Source organism: Trichomycterus rosablanca, chromosome 3 (assembly GCF_030014385.1).
Source record: "Trichomycterus rosablanca isolate fTriRos1 chromosome 3, fTriRos1.hap1, whole genome shotgun sequence".
Lineage (NCBI taxonomy): Eukaryota > Metazoa > Chordata > Actinopteri > Siluriformes > Trichomycteridae > Trichomycterus > Trichomycterus rosablanca.
The window spans coordinates 54,179,954-54,200,111 of record NC_085990.1 but is presented as its reverse complement, the minus strand read 5'-3'; the positions used below and the strand labels follow the sequence as shown (position 1 = coordinate 54,200,111).

At 37.8% G+C, this 20,158-nt stretch overlaps 1 protein-coding gene across 1 annotated transcript; it reads right to left on the bottom strand.

Moving 5' to 3' along the window:
- Nucleotides 1-6,682: 6,682 nt before the first annotated feature.
- Nucleotides 6,683-15,006, bottom strand: LOC134309989 (C-type lectin lectoxin-Phi1-like). Its single transcript, XM_062991499.1, has 5 exons — nt 14,956-15,006; nt 8,837-8,935; nt 7,538-7,909; nt 6,849-7,178; nt 6,683-6,759 (listed from the first exon to the last, which is right to left on the bottom strand). The coding sequence occupies exons 2-4, from the start codon at nt 8,874-8,876 to the stop codon at nt 6,982-6,984; spliced, it is 609 nt and encodes a 202-aa protein (XP_062847569.1). The 5' UTR covers nt 8,877-8,935; nt 14,956-15,006; the 3' UTR covers nt 6,683-6,759; nt 6,849-6,981.
- Nucleotides 15,007-20,158: the final 5,152 nt, after the last annotated feature.

Below are 20,158 nucleotides of genomic sequence, written 5' to 3'. Positions count from 1 at the left end.
ATAGTCCGGATCTCAATCCATTTGAAAATCTCTGGTGGAAATTGAAGAAAATGGTCAATGACGAGGCTCCAACCTGCAAAGCTGATCTGGCAACAGCAATAAGAGACAGTTGAAGGCAGATTGATGAAGAATACTGTTTGTCATTAGTTAACTCCATGCCTCATAGAGTTTAAACCATTATCTAAAAAAAGCAATTGTGACTGACCACAACTATTATATTTGTTTCTTTTTTTATTGTTTCTTAATGCCAGAGGGTTGACAGTTTGAGAAATGATAGTTTTGTGGCATGTCTGTGATTTATTTTTTTTCTACAAAATTAAACAATTGAAAGAACATCTTCCAAGAGTGGTGATTCCATAATTTTTGCCAGTGGTTGTAGCCATGTTCCTAGCCTGTGTTACTAGTCATGTTCCTAGTCTGTGTTACTAGCCATGTTCCTAGCTTGTGTTACTAGCCATGTTCCTTGCATGTGTAACTAGCCATGTTCCTAGCTTGTGTTACTAGCCATGTCCCTAGCTTGTGTTACTAGCCTTGTTCCTAGCTTGTGTTACTAGCCATGTTCCTAGCTTGTGTTACTAGCCATGTTCCTAGCTTGTGCTACTATGTTCCTAGCCCGTGTCTTTATTAATAAATATATTTAGTTTACATCTCTGCGTGTTTGTCCGCCCCTCTGTCTCGCCTCTAGCCCCCACACGTGACACGTGCACCTCAAGTGAGGGGTGTGGCACATAAACAAAGGCCAGGAGCTGAGAGAATTGATTCGTGACAGTACCCCCCCCCCCCCCCCCCCAAAAAAAAATCAGATCAGCTTTCTTCCATCCTAAATGATCTCTTCAATCAGTCCCTGATCATGTCTGCTGCTCCTGCATGCATCAAGACCTGTGTCATCGTTCCACTTCCAAAAAAGCAAAAGACCTCCTGCCTGAATGACTACAGACCAGCTGCCCTCACATCTGTAGTGATGACGTATTTTGAGAGACTTGTACTTCAACACCTCTAGGTCATGACTGATGCTCTTCAGGATGATCTCCAGTTTGCGTAAAGAGCCAACAGGTCTGTGGATGATGCTGAACATCCTGAAACATCTGGATGGCTTTACCACCTATGCTCGTGTGCTGTTTGTAGACTTCAGTTTTGCTTTTAACAGTATTATTCTTGACCTTCTGCTTCACAAACTGTGGCAGCTCCATGTCCACCCATCTGTTTGCTACTGGATCTGATGCTCCTTCCTGTCTAGCAGGAAACAGTATGTTAAGGTGGGTGACTACATTTCTGATTCACTGTGCCACAGCACCGGCGATCCACAGGTATGTGTGTTCTCTCCCCTGCTCTTCTCCCTCTGCACCAATGACTGCAGGTCCGACAGTAACTCAAGTTAAGCTTAACTTGGCATAACTAGACGGACTTGACATGGCAAACTCATGGCACTAAATTGATCCGGCAAACATAATAAAACAGGCTGACCTGGCACCAACTTGACTGGACTGGAACATGGGCAAATCATGACTAGACAAACTAGAACTGATGGAACAAGACATGACAGATTGATTGACAGAATTAGCTAGACTTATGCCTAGTTCACACTACACGATTTTTGCCATGATTTTCGCTCGGCGACTGGATCGAGTTTTCTAGCATGTCAGATTTCTCATCTCAGTTGTACGACTGGGAATGAGTGACATGTGAAACAGCCAATGAGAACACAGGATACAGCGTGAGGGAAAATGCAGGAGAGGAGTGTAAACAGGTGGTACAGGGGCGTAATTAATATAGTTTATATCAGAATACACCGGCACACACACGTTTTACAGTATTTCTGATTTGATCGTCCTCTACAAAACATAACACCCACGCTGCATTGCAAAATTATTAATTAACCTCCAACTTACTACAGAACAATCCATACTGTTCGTGTTGCCAAATCCACTCAGATTCATTTATTTTTCCTCTTTGATTTTACGCTGCACATCAGACCACAAACACTTTGATCTCTCGCTACTTGTTGACGTGCATTTTTGGACGTGGTATCATTAAACCCCTCGTCACTTCTCACGTGTGTTTTTGTAAAGAAGAAAAAAAAAGGAGACCAGAGAAGCTCGTCTGCGATTCCAGTTGGTGATGGATTGTATAGTGTGAAACCCCCTACAGCCAATCAGTCGTGTAGTGTGAAATATACACCGACTGAAGGACTCCCGAGTGCAAGAGATCAAGTCGTGTAGTGTGAACTGTACAGCGACCTGACGACTTGGAAAGTCGTGTAGTGTGAACTTGGCATTAACAAATTTACTGGCCGGACCTGGCATGGTGGAACTTGAACCGACGGACATAAGAAAATGGGCTGAGCTGGCAGGGCAGACGGAAACATGGGCAAGACAGGAGCCGGCAGGAAGGCTAGAGAACCCCTGGAGCCTACAGGGCCATTACGAGGTACTGAACAGGACAGAGGATCCTGGGTGGCTCCTGATGTGGTGTGGAACAGCCAAGAGCATTTTTAGTGGGCACTGGCACCTGGACCACATTGGCAATGGGCACTAGGGAGTCAGGAGCTTACTCAGTGGAGCTGGCCTAGTCAGCGGGAAGGTGTGAGGGAATCTTATGGAGCCAAATTCAGGGAACTGTGAAACAGAAAACATGTGCTTAGTAGGGGAGGGCATGTTCTCGCTGTGTCCCTAGTAGGAAAGGACATGTTCTCGCTTTGTCCCTAGAAGGGAGGCTGTTATGTAATGAATTTTGGGCTAGACTATCAAGAGGGGTGGACACACACACAGAGATAATTAACAAGGATTTAATAATAACAAAAGACAAGACAAGGGTACACAAGACAAGACACACTATCACATGACCTATGCTAACGCTAACACTAAACTGGAACCAGAGTAAACTATACTAGACCCTAAGCTAAGCTAACACAAGACATGGACAAGACTACACAATACTAAACAAGACTAACACTAAGCATAAACAAGAGCCTGGACTAGACAAGAGCATGGACTACACAAGATTATGGACTAGACAAGAGCATGGACTACACAAGATTATGGACTAGACAAGAGCATGGACTACACAAGATTATGGACTAGACAAGAGCCTGGACTAGACAAGATTATGGACTAGACAAGAGCCTGGACTAGACAAGAGCCTGGGATAGACAAGAGCCTGGACTAGACAAGAGCCTGGGATAGACAAGAGCCTGGACTAGACAAGATTATGGACTAGACGAGAGCCTGGATTAGCAAACCAAAGCAAAGCAAATTAAAATAGTTTCCGCCTGACTGTTCCACAGGCCTCATTAAACGCCCTGAGGTAAACAAAAGGCACCTGTGGTTCATTAATCACAGCCCAATCACAAAAAGGGGCGTTGGCTTGACTGAAAACAAAACATGTGCACCTGGAGTGAGAGGCGTGGCACATAAACAAAATCTATTTGCCCATTTATTTATTACCATATCAAGGGGGGGTAAAAGTTTATTAACCAGTTCATTTCTTACCATCATAAATACCCCAAACTGTAACCAGTTCATTTCTTACCATCATAAATACCCCAAACTGTAACCAGTTCATTTCTTACCATCATAAATACCCCAAACTGTAACCAGTTCATTTCTTACCATCATAAATACCCCAAACTGTAACCAGTTCATTTCTTACCATCATAAATACCCCAAACTGTAACCAGTTCATTTCTTATTACGCTTCTCCAGATTTACAGATTATTTATTCCCAACGTGGGTGAAACAGTAGACTTAAGTAAACTAATCTTTAATATACTACAGAGCACTATAGTGTTTTGTTGTTACACTAATGATTAATTCACTCAAAGAGCGATAAAATGGAACAACTATTTTGTACATACAAAAGCTCGACTTTTCTCAGATTCTTAGAAGCGCACAGCAATAAATAAATCAGACACGCACTGATCTGTTCTTTTCATACCAAACATCTATTTAAAAACAAGTATTTAGGAAGTATGTTACATTAAATTTGTCATGGAAAAGAGAGATTAGCTTTTAATGATCTAATTATATAATTAATAGCTAATAATCAAGTATGGGGCACCACTGGTATTTTTAAAGAGAAATTACCAGGAAAACTGAATTCATAACAGATCAGTCACTTCCTGTTGGAGTAAAGTCTGTTAGTTGAGGATTTCTCTCACACAGGTAATCAAACTCACAGTGATAAATTATTCATCATTGTGTTGAATAAAACAATGTTTATTGTATTATTAAAATATATCACATAAAATAACAGTTAATAAGTAAATGGTGTAACTAAGTGGTAATAATAGAAGTATAAATCTGTAGCTAAACTATTACATTTATAAGTAATTTATTACTAAAATAATAAATGAATATCTAGAGTGGATTGAATTGTGGGTAGAACCAGGAAGTTTAGAGTCTGATTGAAGAGAATGCAGTCGATCAGTAAGGACAAAAAGTTAAACTTCACATCAAATCCAAACTTGCAAAAACATGAACAGTAAATGATTATAGATTACAAGTCTCTCACAATAAAATAATATTTTATACATTTATACTACATTACTGTTTAATATGTAGAAATTACAATAATTGTATAAGAGTCATTCTATAATTTGGGGTACATTCCATATCCAATGATAATAATTATATTTATTTTAACGATTTTCTTTAAAAATGTCATATTTTACCTATTAATGGAAAACATGTTGTAATATCACAAAAACATTATGTGCATCCTATGCTTCATTTAGCTTGAAATTTGTCATGATGTTCCTAAATGAACAGTTTTTGCTGTGTCCGTTTTTTAAGTTGAGGGTGCCTTGGTTTCAAAATAATGAATAAAATTATTAAGGGCAACAACATCCATTTTTTTTTTTATTTCAATAGTTTAAATACTAAAGAAAAATAATATTTTTTAAATTGAGTTTCTCTTTTAAATAATTTAAATATATTTATTTATTATTGTCCGCAAAAGTTCTGTCAACTATGTTACTAACAGAACTCCACTCAGCAACTCAAAAATGGTTTGTTCTAAAACTATGTGACCAGCATTACATGATATCATTAATCTCTGTGGAGGGTATATTGAACACACTGTGGTGAATGTTCTCTTATTTTTAAAAATATTTTATCTATAATAGAACATTGTCAATGAGTATATTAATTGACTGTCAACTATGTTACATGCATTGTTCTGGTTAAAATTTTTTTTTAAATTTTAATTCAAATGTATGTTCAAATTAGACATTATTCTGTTCAAGAAATGACATGTGGTCAGCCAGGCAAGGTCTACCACTGAAGTTATGGGTCAAAATAGGGAAATTGTCAACTATGTTACCTGTCAACTAAGTTACCTAGTAGTCTACATCTACTTGCCCTTTTAAATAAAATAAAAAATAATTATGTTTAAGCTTTGCAACTAGTGGATATGTTACACTAAAGGAATATATTAACTTGAACCACTGATTGTTCTGTTGAGAAAGAACATTGTTTTTGTACTTTTTGGTGCTGTGAAATGTACCCCAAATTATAGAATGACCCATAAACTAACTTACAATATTATATAAACAGTCAAAGTAACATAGTCAGTAAAACATCACTACAAATCTTTTAACCCCCCCAGGCAAGTTTATTATGAGAGAAAAAAACTGAGTAACTCTGAAACCTTTAGAAACTGTAAAGGTTCCAAACTCTGAATGAAACACGACCTGAAAGCTGAACTGAGAGCTGCAATAACAATTTGTTCTCACTAGATGCTGCTGTAGATTCAGTTTTAACATGAACATCCTGAAATTGGCTCACTGAGAGATTTAGTGATTGTAAAAGTTCATTCCTAATATAAGCTGATTTACTATTAAACACACTGTGTAGATTCAACAGGATTAACATAGAAGATCCTTTAACATGGAAATTATTACTGAACCTGTAAATAGTTACATTCCTAATAAAAGATACACCATTATACATGCAGTACAATGTTCTTTATATTTGTAAATAGTTACTATAACTGTTAGCATAACATCATTCCTAACGCTATATTTTGATTTATAAGATGTAGATGAAGAAAGTATAATTATATTAATAACAATGATAGGAAATAAGTAGATATTAAAACAGTGGAATAAACAGTTGTTGGATGGACTTTAGAAGAATTAAACTGAGCTTGATTCTCTTCCAATCTCGAACTTCAAGAAGCGAGGTATCATTTAGGATATTCCGTCAGAGACAGCCTTAGACGTCAAGATAAAAAGATATTCATTATAAAGTTAAAGTCACATTTAAAAAGTATCATTAATTATTCACTAACTTAATGATCTGAGAGAGAGAATTATTTATAGGTTGTTTGTTACCCTGAAGTTTTTAATGTATCTCCATCTTGTGGAACACCACTCCATCTGGTTGCTTTCTCCATTCCAGTGTGATGTTCAGTTCCATCCCATGATCCTTCAGTTTCTGCTGGATCTGAAGGACAGAAGATGATTTTATCAGTAAATAATGTATAAAGAAAGTTGTTGATGGTGTAAAACTGGTGGAGAAGCTGAATCCAGCAGCTGCTGATGATGATTACAGTACAGGTTAGGACAGTGTATAGAAACTTGATGAAGATTTAGGGAAGATTTGGGTTCCTGCTGCTGGAATAAGGAGGAACTGCACAATATAAATGGAACCTTGTGGAGGATCAGACTCACCATCTCCAAGAGTGCAGCCTTTATTGTGGGATCATTAACGTCCTGATTCGACTCCACCTTAAATCTCAGCTGCTTATGTCCAGTAACAACTGTAAACAGAAACAAGCATAAAAACATTATCATCACATTTTACAGGTAATTTAAAGTATAAATCTAAAGTAAATACGTCAATAATCACCTCTGTGACAGAGAAAGGGCAAAACTAAGCTACTATGTGTATCGACTGCCTTAAAATTATACAAATAGCCAACATATTCGTCTCCATGGTAATTATCAGGTTGTCCAGGATACCATGGAAGAGACATGTCGGTTTAGTCCAGCCACTTCCAGGGTTCTCTGAAAAGGCCGAACCAGGTGTCACCAGAGATTTTTCCCATTATATCCGAGTGTTCAGTTGCAGTTCTTGCGCTGGCCAGATCTGTGTGATCCTGTCTGCAGAAACTCTGAGCTTCAGACCAGGTCTTTACAGTAGAGTAGTAAATGTAACGGTCAGCTCCGGTTCTCCTGTCTGTAAGAAATATATACAAAAGAAAATGTTATGCTCACAAAATACCATCAGGATTTAAAACTGGCACATGGAGAAGGTGTTGATTCCCAGGATTATAACTTTTAAATGTGGGCAGAGCAGCACTGAGACTTTATTTTAACTTTAACATATTGGAGTGGACTTTGGTGGTTAAACAGGCAAGATAAACGTCTTGCTGATGAATATCCCCCCAGCACTGGGCCTGGTTTATATGGACACAAACTGTAATCAATCTTGACCACTAAATTAAAACTAAGAGGACAAACAACAAAGTGAAAAGACATCATACATTTATATAAGGTAAGAACATTTTATATCACTGTAAATATTGTATTACTCACCATCATAGCATATGAAGGCTCGCAGTAGTGTACACACCACATTATACCAACCCAACTGAGTTAGCAGGACACAGCTTAGTTTTCCTCCTGCATAATTGGGGTATCCTGTCATCCAGTTGGTAAAACCTCCTAGTGACTCATTTCTGTAGGACCAGAGGAAGCTACTGGGGTTCAGATACATCCCAATCAATATGTTCAAATTATTTAGTGTTCCCTGTGCATCCGTTTGAAGTCTGAGCATGTTAGCAGCGCTGTTGATGATCGCCAGGTCCTCGTCGTTGGCTTGGCAGTAAGCTCGGGCATCACTCCATGTTTTTCCAGACTTTATAAAATAGTACTTACGAGGGACAGACGAGATGATTGGGATGATTCCTGTAAATAAAAAAACATTTTACAATAATGAATTAATGATAATGTTTTAAAATGATACAGTGGATTTAGACCCCTGGACTTTCTGCGCACATCTTTGTGTTGTGAAGTAATATATACAGTATATATACTGTACACCCCCCCCCCCCCCCCCCACAGACCCTCATACAACCGATATCTGCTAAATACAACACCAGTTCCTCCCACTACATTTCAGTTTTTAAGAATCATTTAAAGAACATTTTTATGGATGCTTGTAGCTGCTTTACCAATAATTGATTGTTCTTAGGCCCATAATGTGACTATTATAGTGTTATGTTTTATTATTGATGTGTTCTTTTCCCATGTTTATTTTATCCCATTAATTCAAGTGATTCTGCTGCTTGCCAGGTCGCCACTGTAAATAAGAATTCATTCTTAATGACGTGCCTAGTGAAATATAAAGGTTAAAGATAAAAATAAGATATGAATAAATGTAGTAGATTATTGGTGTTAGACAGCACGGTGGTGCAGCACGTAGCACCTTGAATGTCCAGGATTCTTTCAGGGTGGTGTTGATCTGCAGTCAAACATGCAAATTGGAGCTACTAATTTGTTTGTGTTTGTGACTTTTGATGTACTGACGACGTGTCCGGGGTTTTTCCTGCCTTTCCCCCAATAAATCAAAGCCACCGTGACCCTGACCAGGATAAATCAGTGGTAATAAAGATAGTAAATGAATGAATGAATGAATTATTTCTATCACCTAATTGTGATGATGGTTTCCAGCTGATTATGAACTTTTGTTAGTAGCCACGCAAGTCTGTCAGTTTTGCTGTGAAATTGTATCAGTGCTGTGACCCAGATGTTCCTTTTTAAATGTGGATGGGTGGAGAACAGCTGGGTTCAGGTCACATCTCAAGGATAATTAAAGCAACTTTTTTACCTCACCTGTAAAAAACAGGATGAAGAACAGAAACTGTGTCTCCATAGATGATGCTGTTCCAGATGAACGTCTTGTTTCCAGATGAGCGTGTTACTTATGAATCACTAGGAGAAAATAGATGTTAACACCTTTTATACGTTGTTATTAAATATAAACTTTATCACTTTAAATCCTCAGCTGATCTATAAACTAATGTTCTGTATTCAGGGATGTGGAAGAGTTACATTGTTAGTACTTGTATTATTACTGATCTGATCGATTCCTTTATTTCTCCAGTTCTGATCACTACGGATTGTTGGAAAGTTTTATAGTGGTCACTGGATAGATGAGGAAACCTTGGAGAGGAGATCTGCTGCACTTGTGCCCTTGATGACATTCATTGCCAACACAAAATAGGGTGAAAGCGGTAAGTTTCACTGGAACAGCTGGTGTGAATGAAACGCTACAACAGAATCAACACTAATGATTGTAGGAAACACTTTCTGAACCAATCACACCTCCTGATTGTAATTTTTAGTAAAGGCACTAAGTAAAATGGCTAAATACCATCGCTAATCTGTTGTTATTTTTTTATCTGAATTTACAGATTATTTGTTTATTTCCTCACTACATTTCCAGTGTATGTTTTGTGTAGATTATATTGACTTGTATTTTGTGAACATCTCTGCTTGCTACACAATGTAATAAATGTCATTCTGCACTAGATGTAGTTTTTATTATCATTTCTTTATTATGACAAACTCTGGTTGCCACATTAATCGAAACATAATTGTCAGAAATATTCAGTGTGTGGTGTTGTGTGTTTGTCACTCAACAGGCCTGGTCTATGTGAGACCACACCTTGACCAGATGGTAGAGGCTGTGGTGGAGCAAGTAAGGCAAAATTCATCAGATGAAGATGATTTCTTCTTATTATTAAAGTCCAAAAAAAGGTCACAAGGTACAGGGGGACCGGATGAGTACCTTGCCTGTACCTCAAATAAGATAGATCTGCCAAACTCATTTCCACACATCAGAAAGCTTTTCCCTGAACCCAACACTGGTCTGCCTGCCTCAGCCGCCTGTGAGCGTCTCATTTTACATTTACATTTTCAGCGTTTAGCAGATGCTTTTATCCAAAGCGACTTACACAATGAGCAATTGAGGGTTAAGGGCCTTGCTCAGGGTCCCAACAGTGGCAACTTGGTGGTGGCGGGGCTTGAACCGACAACCTTCTGTTTACTAGTCCAGTACCTTAACCACTGAGCTATCACTGGCCCCTCAGCTGTGCTGGAATGCTGTGTTCACTGAAAGACGAACAACTTTGAAAATCAACTGCTGCTCAAATATAACAGATATATAACAAGAGGTTAAGAGAGCTGTGCTCTAAAGATGGACACAAGTAAAGGAGCTGTAATCTAGGTATAGAGGAGGGAGGGAAGGGCGATTTTTAAATAGTTTAACATGTTTGGAGTTTGACGTTCCATTATTTGACAACATAGTTTTGTCTTACATCTTAAAAGCTTTTCTTTGGGTCATTTAGTGAAAGTCACAACACTTGTAACCCTGACTTGTCTTGAGTTCTGGATTTGCGATATGACTATTTGGTATTTGTTGGTAATGAAAAGAATCTGTAGAATGATCTATAGAATCCACAATTTATGCCAACTTCAGTGGTTAAACAGTTTAAGAATGTTTTTTAGGATAATCTGTACTAAAATGACACATTTTCTATTTTATTTTAATTAAAAACAACTATTAAGAGATTTAAATTCACTTGTCCTGTTTGCATTACACAAGAGAGATACGCCCTCGTAACGTACGACTACATTTTAAATGAGTTACTTTTTACTTGAGTACATTTTTAAGCTGGTAATTTTACTTGTACTTAAGTAAAAATTCATCAGAGTAGTAGTACTTTTACTTGAGTACGATATTTTAGTCCTTTTTCATCTCTGAGTGTTAGATTACTGCCTGAGCTACTTGTGAGCCAGGAAACATAGGAAAGGATAATAAAAATCCTTTATAATAATAATGATTCATAAAACCTGTACATGAACTGTCCATAAATGATTGAATCATTAGTAATAATTACAGATATGTAAATTGTTTCCTTGTGAGTAAATACAGTAAATTATGTCGTGAACATCATCCATGTCATCTAGTATCTTTTATCTACTGTAGAAATTATGAATGTTGTACTAACATGTGAATAAGGAGAGAACCAGCACCCCCCAAAAACAGAGCAAACGTGTTCGATTCCCAGAGTAACGCCTATCGCATCTCAAAAACAAACATAAAGGACTCAGGAATAAGTAACAGAGGTGAAAGTGCGAGTCAGATCAAGGTGTTTCAGTGTCATCACATCCTTATACACCACGACGGAAATGTAATACATGATATACACTGCCTGGCCAAAAAAAAGGTCACACCCTCTAATATTTGGTTGTAGCACCTTTAGCTTTGATTACGGCACGCATTCACTGTGCCATCATTTCCACAAGCTTCTGCAACATCACAACATTTATTTCTGTCCAGAGTTACATGAATTTTTCCCCAAGATTTTGTATTGATGATGGGAGATTTGGACCACTGCACAAACTCACTCAGCACATCCCAAAGATTCTCAATGGGATGTATATGGGGTCACAGCTGTTTAGTCCCAATCCCCTGAGTTCCCTTCACATTGTGGGTGTGGAAATGCTCTTACTGTCACTATTAAACATCCCTGAGTTCTACTGGAGTTTTTCTACCATTTCATTTCACCAAACGTTTAAGTGATCGCCGATCACCATCATTCAAGTCCTTCCACTTCTTAATAATGCGTTGGACAGTTCTTAACCCGATGTTAGTAGTTTCAGCTTCTCCTTAGATGTTTTTCTGTGCTTGATGCCAATAATTTGACCCTTCTGAAACAGATGAACATCTTTTCCACGACCACAGGATGTGTCTTTCCACATGGTTGTTTAACAAATGAGAAGCTACTCACTGCATCAGTTAGGGTTAAATAACTTGTTGCCAGCTAATGGCTGCCAATGGCAGGCTCTTACCTTGTTTTTTGGCCAGGCAGTGTATATACCTTTATATCAATAAAGTTTTTTCCATATGTTACGTGTAAGTGGATATTTTATTATAACATACATGTACCCTCTGGATATGTGTAGTATATAAAGATAAATGAAATACCCATAATAAAATCTGTGTTTGTACATATATTACACATATCTATAGGATTAATTTTATATGGTATTTTATGGTGTATCCATTTATGTTAACACATACAGTGGTGTGAAAAAGTGTTTGCCCCCTTCCTCATTTCCTGTTTTTTTGCATGTTTGTCACACTTAAGTGTTTCAGAACATCAAACCAATTTAAATATTAGTCAAAGACAACACAAGTAAACACAAAATGCAATTTGTAAATGAAGGTGTTTATTATTAAGGGAGAAAAAAAATCCAAACCTACATGGCCCTGTGTGAAAAAGTGATTGCCCCCCCTTGTTAAAACATACTGTAACTGTGGTTTATCACACCCAGGCCTGATTATTGCCACACCTGTTCTCAATCAAGACATCACTTAAATAGCACCTGCCTGACAAAGTGAAGTCCACCAAAAGATCCTTAAAAGCTACACATCATGTCGAGATCCAAAGAAATTCAGGAACAATTGAGAAAGAAAGTAATTGAGATCTATCAGTCTGGAAAGGGTTATAAAGCCATTTCCAAAGCTTTGGGAATCCAGCGAACCACGGTGAGAGCCATTATCCACAAATGGCGAAGACATGGAACAGTGGTGAACCTTCCCAGGAGTGGCCGGCCACCCAAAATGACCGCAAGAGCGCAGCGACAACTCATCCAAGAGGTCACAAAAGACCCCACAACAACGTCCAAAGAACTGCAGGCCTCACTTGCCTCAGTTAAGGTCAGAGTTCATGCCTCCACCATCAGAAAGAGACTGGGCAAAAATGGCCTGCATGGCAGAGTTCCAAGAAGAAAACCACTGCTGAGCAAAAAGAACATTAAAGCTCGTCTCAATTTTTCCAAAACACATCTTGATGATCCCCAAGACTTTTGGGAAAACATTCTGTGGACCGATGAGACAAAAGTTGAACTCTTTGGAAGGTGTGTGTCCCATTACATCTGGCGCAAAAGTAACACTGCATTTCAGAAAAAGAACATTATACCAACAGTAAAATATGGTGGTGGTAGTGTGATGGTCTGGGGCTGTTTTGCTGCGTCAGGACCTGGGAGACTTGCTGTGATAAATGGAACTATGAATTCTGCTGTCTACCAAAAGATCCTGAAGGAGAATGTCCGACCATCTGTTCGTGACCTCAAGCTGAAACGAACTTGGGTTCTGCAGCAGGACAATGATCCAAAACACACCAGCAAGTCCACCTCTGAATGGCTGAAGAAAAACAAAATGAAGACTTTGGAGTGGCCTAGTCAAAGTCCTGACCTGAATCCTATTGAGATGCTGTGGTATGACCTTAAAAAGGCCGTTCATGCTCGAAAACCCTGTAATGTAACTGAATTACAACAATTCTGCAAAGATGAGTGGGCCAAAAGTCCTCCAGAACGCTGTAAAAGACTCATTGCAAGTTATCGCAAACGCTTGGTTGCAGTTGTTGCTGCTAAGGGTGGCCCAACCACAGGGCCATGTAGGTTTGGATTTTTTTTCTCCCTTAATAATAAACACCTTCATTTACAAATTGCATTTTGTGTTTACTTGTGTTGTCTTTGACTAATATTTAAATTGGTTTGATGTTCTGAAACACTTAAGTGTGACAAACATGCAAAAAAACAGAAAATCAGGAAGGGGGCAAACACTTTTTCACACCACTGTATATAAATGTATATATGCAATTTTATTAACATATATTAAAAAGGCTGTGATTTATATTTACATGTTGTGTAATATCCACCTATATTAAGGATATATATGAAATAGCTTATGTTGTTCCTGCAGGACCGAGGTGCTATTAGACAGTCTAGCGGTGCCGGCCTGGATGCCCCGGGCAGAGGCAGCAGGGTAAAGAGTTAGTGAGCGGGGTGAGAGGGGTTCAGAGTTTTGTTTTAAGAGAGTTTTTAAAAAAACACGATGATTTTGTAGCTTCATCACGTCTCTGTGTCCTTCAGAAATGTCCTTTTAGTTCCTGCTGAGATCTGTTTACATCTCATGTAAATCAAACCCAAATTGGATGTAAATGTTTCACATTGACCAAGAACACTCCCTTTACTTTACTTTTTTCTGACCACGACCTTAAATAACTCGGTAAGAAATTTAATGATAAATCTGAAGAGGGTGTAAAGTGTTTATTCTTAATCATCTCAAGGTTTCTTTATTATAATATAAAGGAAACTTTTCAGCCGCTGTAACTGATATTTGAAAAAAGTGCTACCAATAAAACCTGCTTTATTCTTAAAATATAATCCTGGGGTTTCATACAGTTAAATAAATAATAATAGTATAGAAACATGAACAGTTCAGTTATAACATCAGGGTTAGTTTAATACTGTAGATAAAAGAAGTAAAAATAAAACGCTGATTTAGAATCTGTAATAAACATCACTAAGTTTAGGTACGGTGTTGATTCCTGATTCGCTGCTTTTCTGTTCTGAATGAAAATCAATCCAAGGTTCAAATCCATCAGCATCATTTCTTCTGATTAAAATTCAGTGGTGAGACAGTGGAAGGTGAACGTGGATCTAATATCACTGTTATTAAAGCTGCTAAGAATCATTTCACTCCTAGATGGTTTCAGTCACGAGCAGATTTACAACTTTTATTCAACTACTCACCAGATCTACCTACAACTGTCCAGCTATAGAGAATTAATCCACACCTGAGAGCCAATCAGAAACCAGGATTTTCAGTTACCATATAATTATGATTCATAGTCGTCATGTTACATGAATGAATTCAGTAGATGCTTTAATCCAAGTGACGTACAAATAAAACACAAGTTTAAGGGTTTTGCTCAGGAGTCCAACAGTAGCCGCTCACTAATGATGGAACTTTAACCCTCAAACTTCTAATGAAAAGTTCAGTATATAAACTACATACCATCATCACCACTGTCCTGAAGGGCAAAAGGGTCACTGAAAAATCTCTCAAAATAAAATTAAGATCATTTAAAATGTACCTGAAAATAAGATGATCAGTTTTGTAGCTTCATCACGTCTCTGTGTCCTACAGAAGGATTCTGTTCAGTTTCTGCTGATTTCTGTTTTCTTGTACCCTAAGCGATCAATATCAAACACCAGACTTATTTGAAACCCAAAGTTCATGTAAATGATTCACACAGACCAGGATCAGATTTCACAGGTTTTATACTGATCAGAATCTTCATTAGAGGTTTTATACTGATCAGAATCTTCATTAGAGGTTTTATACTGATCAGAATCTTCATTAGAGGTTTTGGAGCTGGATTTCTGTAAAGCTGAGTTGATAAAAGGTTCATTATAAAGGAGCTGTACTAACAAAATCCACTTTATTCTAAATATCAGTTTCTTCTGAAGGTGAAATCTGATCCTGGTCTGTGTGAATCATTTACATCTGTCGTCTGGAGAAACACTGACAGCAACAGCTTCTGAAATCAAGAAGCAAAAGTGCAGCCAGTTTATTTAACCATTTATTTATTACCATATCAAGGGGGGTAAAAGTTTATTAACCAGTTCATTTCTTACCATCATAAATACCCCAAACTGTAACCAGTTCATTTCTTACCATCATAAATACCCCAAACTGTAACCAGTTCATTTCTTACCATCATAAATACCCCAAACTGTAACCAGTTCATTTCTTACCATCATAAATACCCCAAACTGTAACCAGTTCATTTCTTACCATCATAAATACCTCAAACTGTAACCAGTTCATTTCTTACCATCATAAATACCCCAAACTGTAACCAGTTCATTTCTTACCATCATAAATACCCCAAACTGTAACCAGTTCATTTCTTATTACGCTTCTCCAGATTTACAGATCATTAATTCCCTACTTGGGTGAAATAGTAGATTCAGTAAACTAATCTATAATATACTACAGCGCACTATAGTGTTTAACTTGCTGTCACACTAATGATCAATACACTTAAAGAGCGATAAAATGGAAAAAACTATTTTTGTACTTACTATAGTTCATAACAGATCAGTCACTTCCTGTTGGAGTAAAGTCTGTTAGTCGAGGATTTCTCTCACACAGGTAATCAAACTTACAGTGATAAATTATTAATCATTATAATGTTTATTGTACTAGTAAATATAACACATATAATAACAGGTAATAAGTAAATAGTGTAACTAAGTGGTAATAATAGAAGTATAAATCTGTAGGTAAATTATTACTGGGAAATAACATGATTATCTGTAGTGGATTGAATTGTGGGTAGAAGCAGGAGGTTTAGAGTCTGATTGAAGCGAATGCAGTAGATTAATAGTGGAAGTGAATAAAAAGAGAATCGAAACCAACACTACAGCGAGCACATGAAGACGTGTGTAGCTAAGCCCGTAGCTAGGGTGGCCAGACGTCCGGTTTTAGGCCGGACAGTCCGGCTTTTCAGCTGCCAGTCCTCCATTCACGCAATGCTAGGACGGACACTTAAAAATCCTCCTTTTGGAGTGAACTGGTTTCATTTTTGATCAATATTATCTGTCATTGGCTCAGGTACATGTCAGAACAAATGCTTTGTATTTCATTGGTTTAATAGCCTCATTTGACTCCATATAGAGCTACCACTGGCCAATCGGAGAAGGACCGCCCTCTAAATGCTAGTCTGTGATTGGGTGGTTGAATTTCGCCCGCCGTCTCTGTCCTGTAAACACCGCTACCTGATCAATCACTCAGCTCTCATGATCAGGAACGCGGTGAAAATGCCAAAAAGTAAACTTTTGGAGGCAGCGAAAAGACAAATATAAAAAGTAGACACAACATTTAGTGAGTAAAACAGTAATTTGTTATAGAATTCTTGCTTAAATTGGTCAAAAACTCTGTTATATGGGTTCTGGATTCATTCTGTGTGTTGCAGTATCATGTCCCCCTGTTCCTAATATGACGTCCATCTTTTTGGTGTAATGTCCTCCTTTTTGTTACTATGAATCTGGCCACCCTACCCGTAGCCGAATCACCTCACGTTTGTTGGTTGGTCTCAGAAGATGTACAGATGTGGAGCACACCGGTCAGCACGTGTTGTGCACTTTGCTGAAAGAGTCGGATTCTCTACACGCAGCCGAATAGGAAATTTAGAAGCGGACAATTCACATCAAATCCAAACTAGCAAAAACATGAACAGTGAACTACTGAATCAAATGATTATAGATTACAAGTCTCTCACAATAAAATAATATTTTATACATTTATACTACATTACTGTTTAATATGTAGAAATTACAATAATTATATAAACTAACTTACAATATTACATAAACAGTCAAAGTAACATAGTCAGTAAAACATCATTACAAACCTTCTAACCCCCCCAAGCAAGCTTATTATGAGAGAAAAAAAACTGAGTAACTCTGAAACCTTTAGAAACTGTAAAGGTTCCAAACTCTGAATGAAACACGACCTGAAAGCTGAACTGAGAGCTGCAATAACAATTTGTTCTCACTAGATGCTGCTGTAGATTCAGTTTTAACATGAACATCCTGAAATTGGCTCACTGAGAGATTTAGTGATAGTAAAAGTTCATTCCTAATATAAGCTGATTTACTATTAAACACACTGTGTAGATTCAACAGGATTAACATAGAAGATCCTTTAACATGGAAATTATTACTGAACCTGTAAATAGTTACATTCCTAATAAAAGATACACCATTATACATGCAGTACAATGTTCTTTATATTTGTAAATAGTTACTATAACTGTTAGCATAACATCATTCCTAACGCTATATTTTGATTTATAAGATGTAGATGAAGAAAGTATAATTATATTAATAACAATGATAGGAAATAAGTAGATATTAAAACAGTGGAATAAACAGTTGTTGGATGGACTTTAGAAGAATTAAACCGAGCTTGATTCTCTTCCAATCGTCCAGAATTGAACTTGAAGAAGCGAGGTATCATTTAGGATGTTAGAGTCATTCTGTCAGACACGGCCTTAGACGTCAAGATAAAAAGATATTCATTATAAAGTTAAAGTCACATTTAAAAAGTATCATTAATTATTCACTAACTTAATGATCTGAGAGAGAGAATTATTTATAGGTTGTTTGTTACCCTGAAGTTTTTAATGTATCTCCATCTTGTGGAACACCACTCCATCTGGCTGCTTTCTCCATTCCAGTGTGATGTTCTGTTCTATCCCATGATCCTTCAGTTTCTGCTGGATCTGAAGGACAGAAGATGATTTTATCAGTAAATAATGTATAAAGAAAGTTGTTGATGGTGTAAAACTGGTGGAGAAGCTGAATCCAGCAGCTGATGATGATGATTACAGTACAGGTTAGGACAGTGTATAGAAACTTGATGAAGATTTAGGGAAGATTTGGGTTCCCGCTGCTGGAATAAGGAGGAACTGCACAATATAAATGGAACCTTGTGGAGGATCAGACTCACCATCTCCAAGAGTGCAGCCTTTATTGTGGGATCATTAACGTCCTGATTCGACTCCACCTTAAATCTCAGGATCTGCTGCTGTCCAGTAACAACTGTAAACAGAAACAAGCATAAAAACATTATCATCACATCTTACAGGTAATTTAAAGTTAATTAAGAATAAAGTGTAAATATAAAAGTAAACATTTCAATAATTACCTCTGTGACAAAGAAAGGGCCAGGCCATGTCATTCTGTGTATTGCCAGCCTGAAAATTTCTCATATAACCAAAATATTCATATACATAGTAATTATCAGGTTGTCCAGGAAGCCACACAATAGACATGTCGGTTTGATCCACCCACTTCCAGGGTTCTCTGAAAAGGCCGAACCAGGTTTCACCAGAGATTTTTCCCATTATATCCAAGTGTTCAGTTGCAGTTCTTGCGCTGGCCAGATCTGTGTGATCCTGTCTGCAGAAACTCTGAGCTTCAGACCAGGTCTTTCCAGTAGAGTAGAAAATGTAACGGTCAGCTCCAGTTCTGCTGTCTGTAAGAAACATGTACAAAAGAAAATGTTATGCTCATAATGTTTCATATTCCACAAATACCCACACAAACTGTAATCAATCTTTTTATTTATATTATATTTATGCATTTTCCCATTTTTCTATCGGATTGCATTCGAGGAAAATATATTTCCTGCCCACGCCTCCTCCGACCCATCCGCAGTCCTTAGCGAACCTCTTCTTATTCCCCCATGTATTCTTTACAGGCGCCTCTATCTGCTAATCAGGTTTCCTGCACAGCGTTTGAAGACACAACCCACATAGTCCAGTCATTTTGTCCTAGGCACTAGGCACTGTCAATTATGCCCACTAGATGGCAACTGGTGGCAAAGCTGAGCTTTGAATCAAGGAGTTCAGAATCTCGGCGCTGGTGTGCTAGCGGAATATCCTGCTGTGCCACCTGGGTTTCCAATAGCAATCAATTTTAACCACTAAATAGGATGTAAGAGGCCACGCTACAACATGAAAAGACATCATACATTTATATAAGGTAAAAACATTTTATATCACTGTAAATATTGTATTACTCACCATCATAGCATATGAAGGCTCGCAGTAGTGTACACACCACATTATACCAACCCGACTGAGTTAGCAGGACACAGTTTTTATTCCCAACCAGAGTACTGGGGTATCCTGTCATCCAGTTGGTAAAACCTCCTAGTGACTCATTTCTGTAGGACCAGAGGAAGCCATTAGGATTAAGGTACACCCCAATCCACATTTCAAGATTAGTTAGTGTTTCCTGTGCATCCGTTTGAAGTCTGAGCATGTTAGCAGCGCTGTCGATGAGCGCCAGGTCATTGTAGTTGGCTCGGCAGTAAGCTCGGGCATCATACCATGGTTTTCCAGACGTAATCAGATAGTATTTACGAGGGACCGATGAGACGATTGGGACTCCTGTAAATAGAATAACACAGTATATACAGTACTGAGTCGGTTAATGAATCATTTTCTTTATTTTAAGATGTTTTTAATATCATACGGTAGATTTAGCCCCCTTGACTTTTTGAGCTATGTGTGAAATAATTTTAAAAGGATTAAAAAAAAGAAGGATTAAACAAAAGTAGTGTTGTGTTTTGAATTTTGTTTTAGCGGCACTTTACCGCTAGCACTAGCCACTTGCTACTGGGGAGGGTCGGCTCACGTAGCCGCAGCGTGCGGTGGTGGAGGTGTGGGAATAAAGGCACACGACAAGATTCACTTTCACTGTTCAGTCAGGACTTCAATG

Bases quoted from the DNA above. Each gene is read 5' to 3' on its own strand.
- LOC134309989 (XM_062991499.1), bottom strand. From the start codon at position 8,876: ATGGAGACACAGTTTCTGTTCTTCATCCTGTTTTTTACAG. The intron at 7,910-8,836 runs GTGAGGTAAAAA...TTTTATTTACAG, and splicing joins CTTCATCCTGTTTTTTACAG to GAATCATCCCAATCATCTCG. The intron at 7,179-7,537 runs GTGAGTAATACA...TATTTCTTACAG, and splicing joins AGCCTTCATATGCTATGATG to ACAGGAGAACCGGAGCTGAC.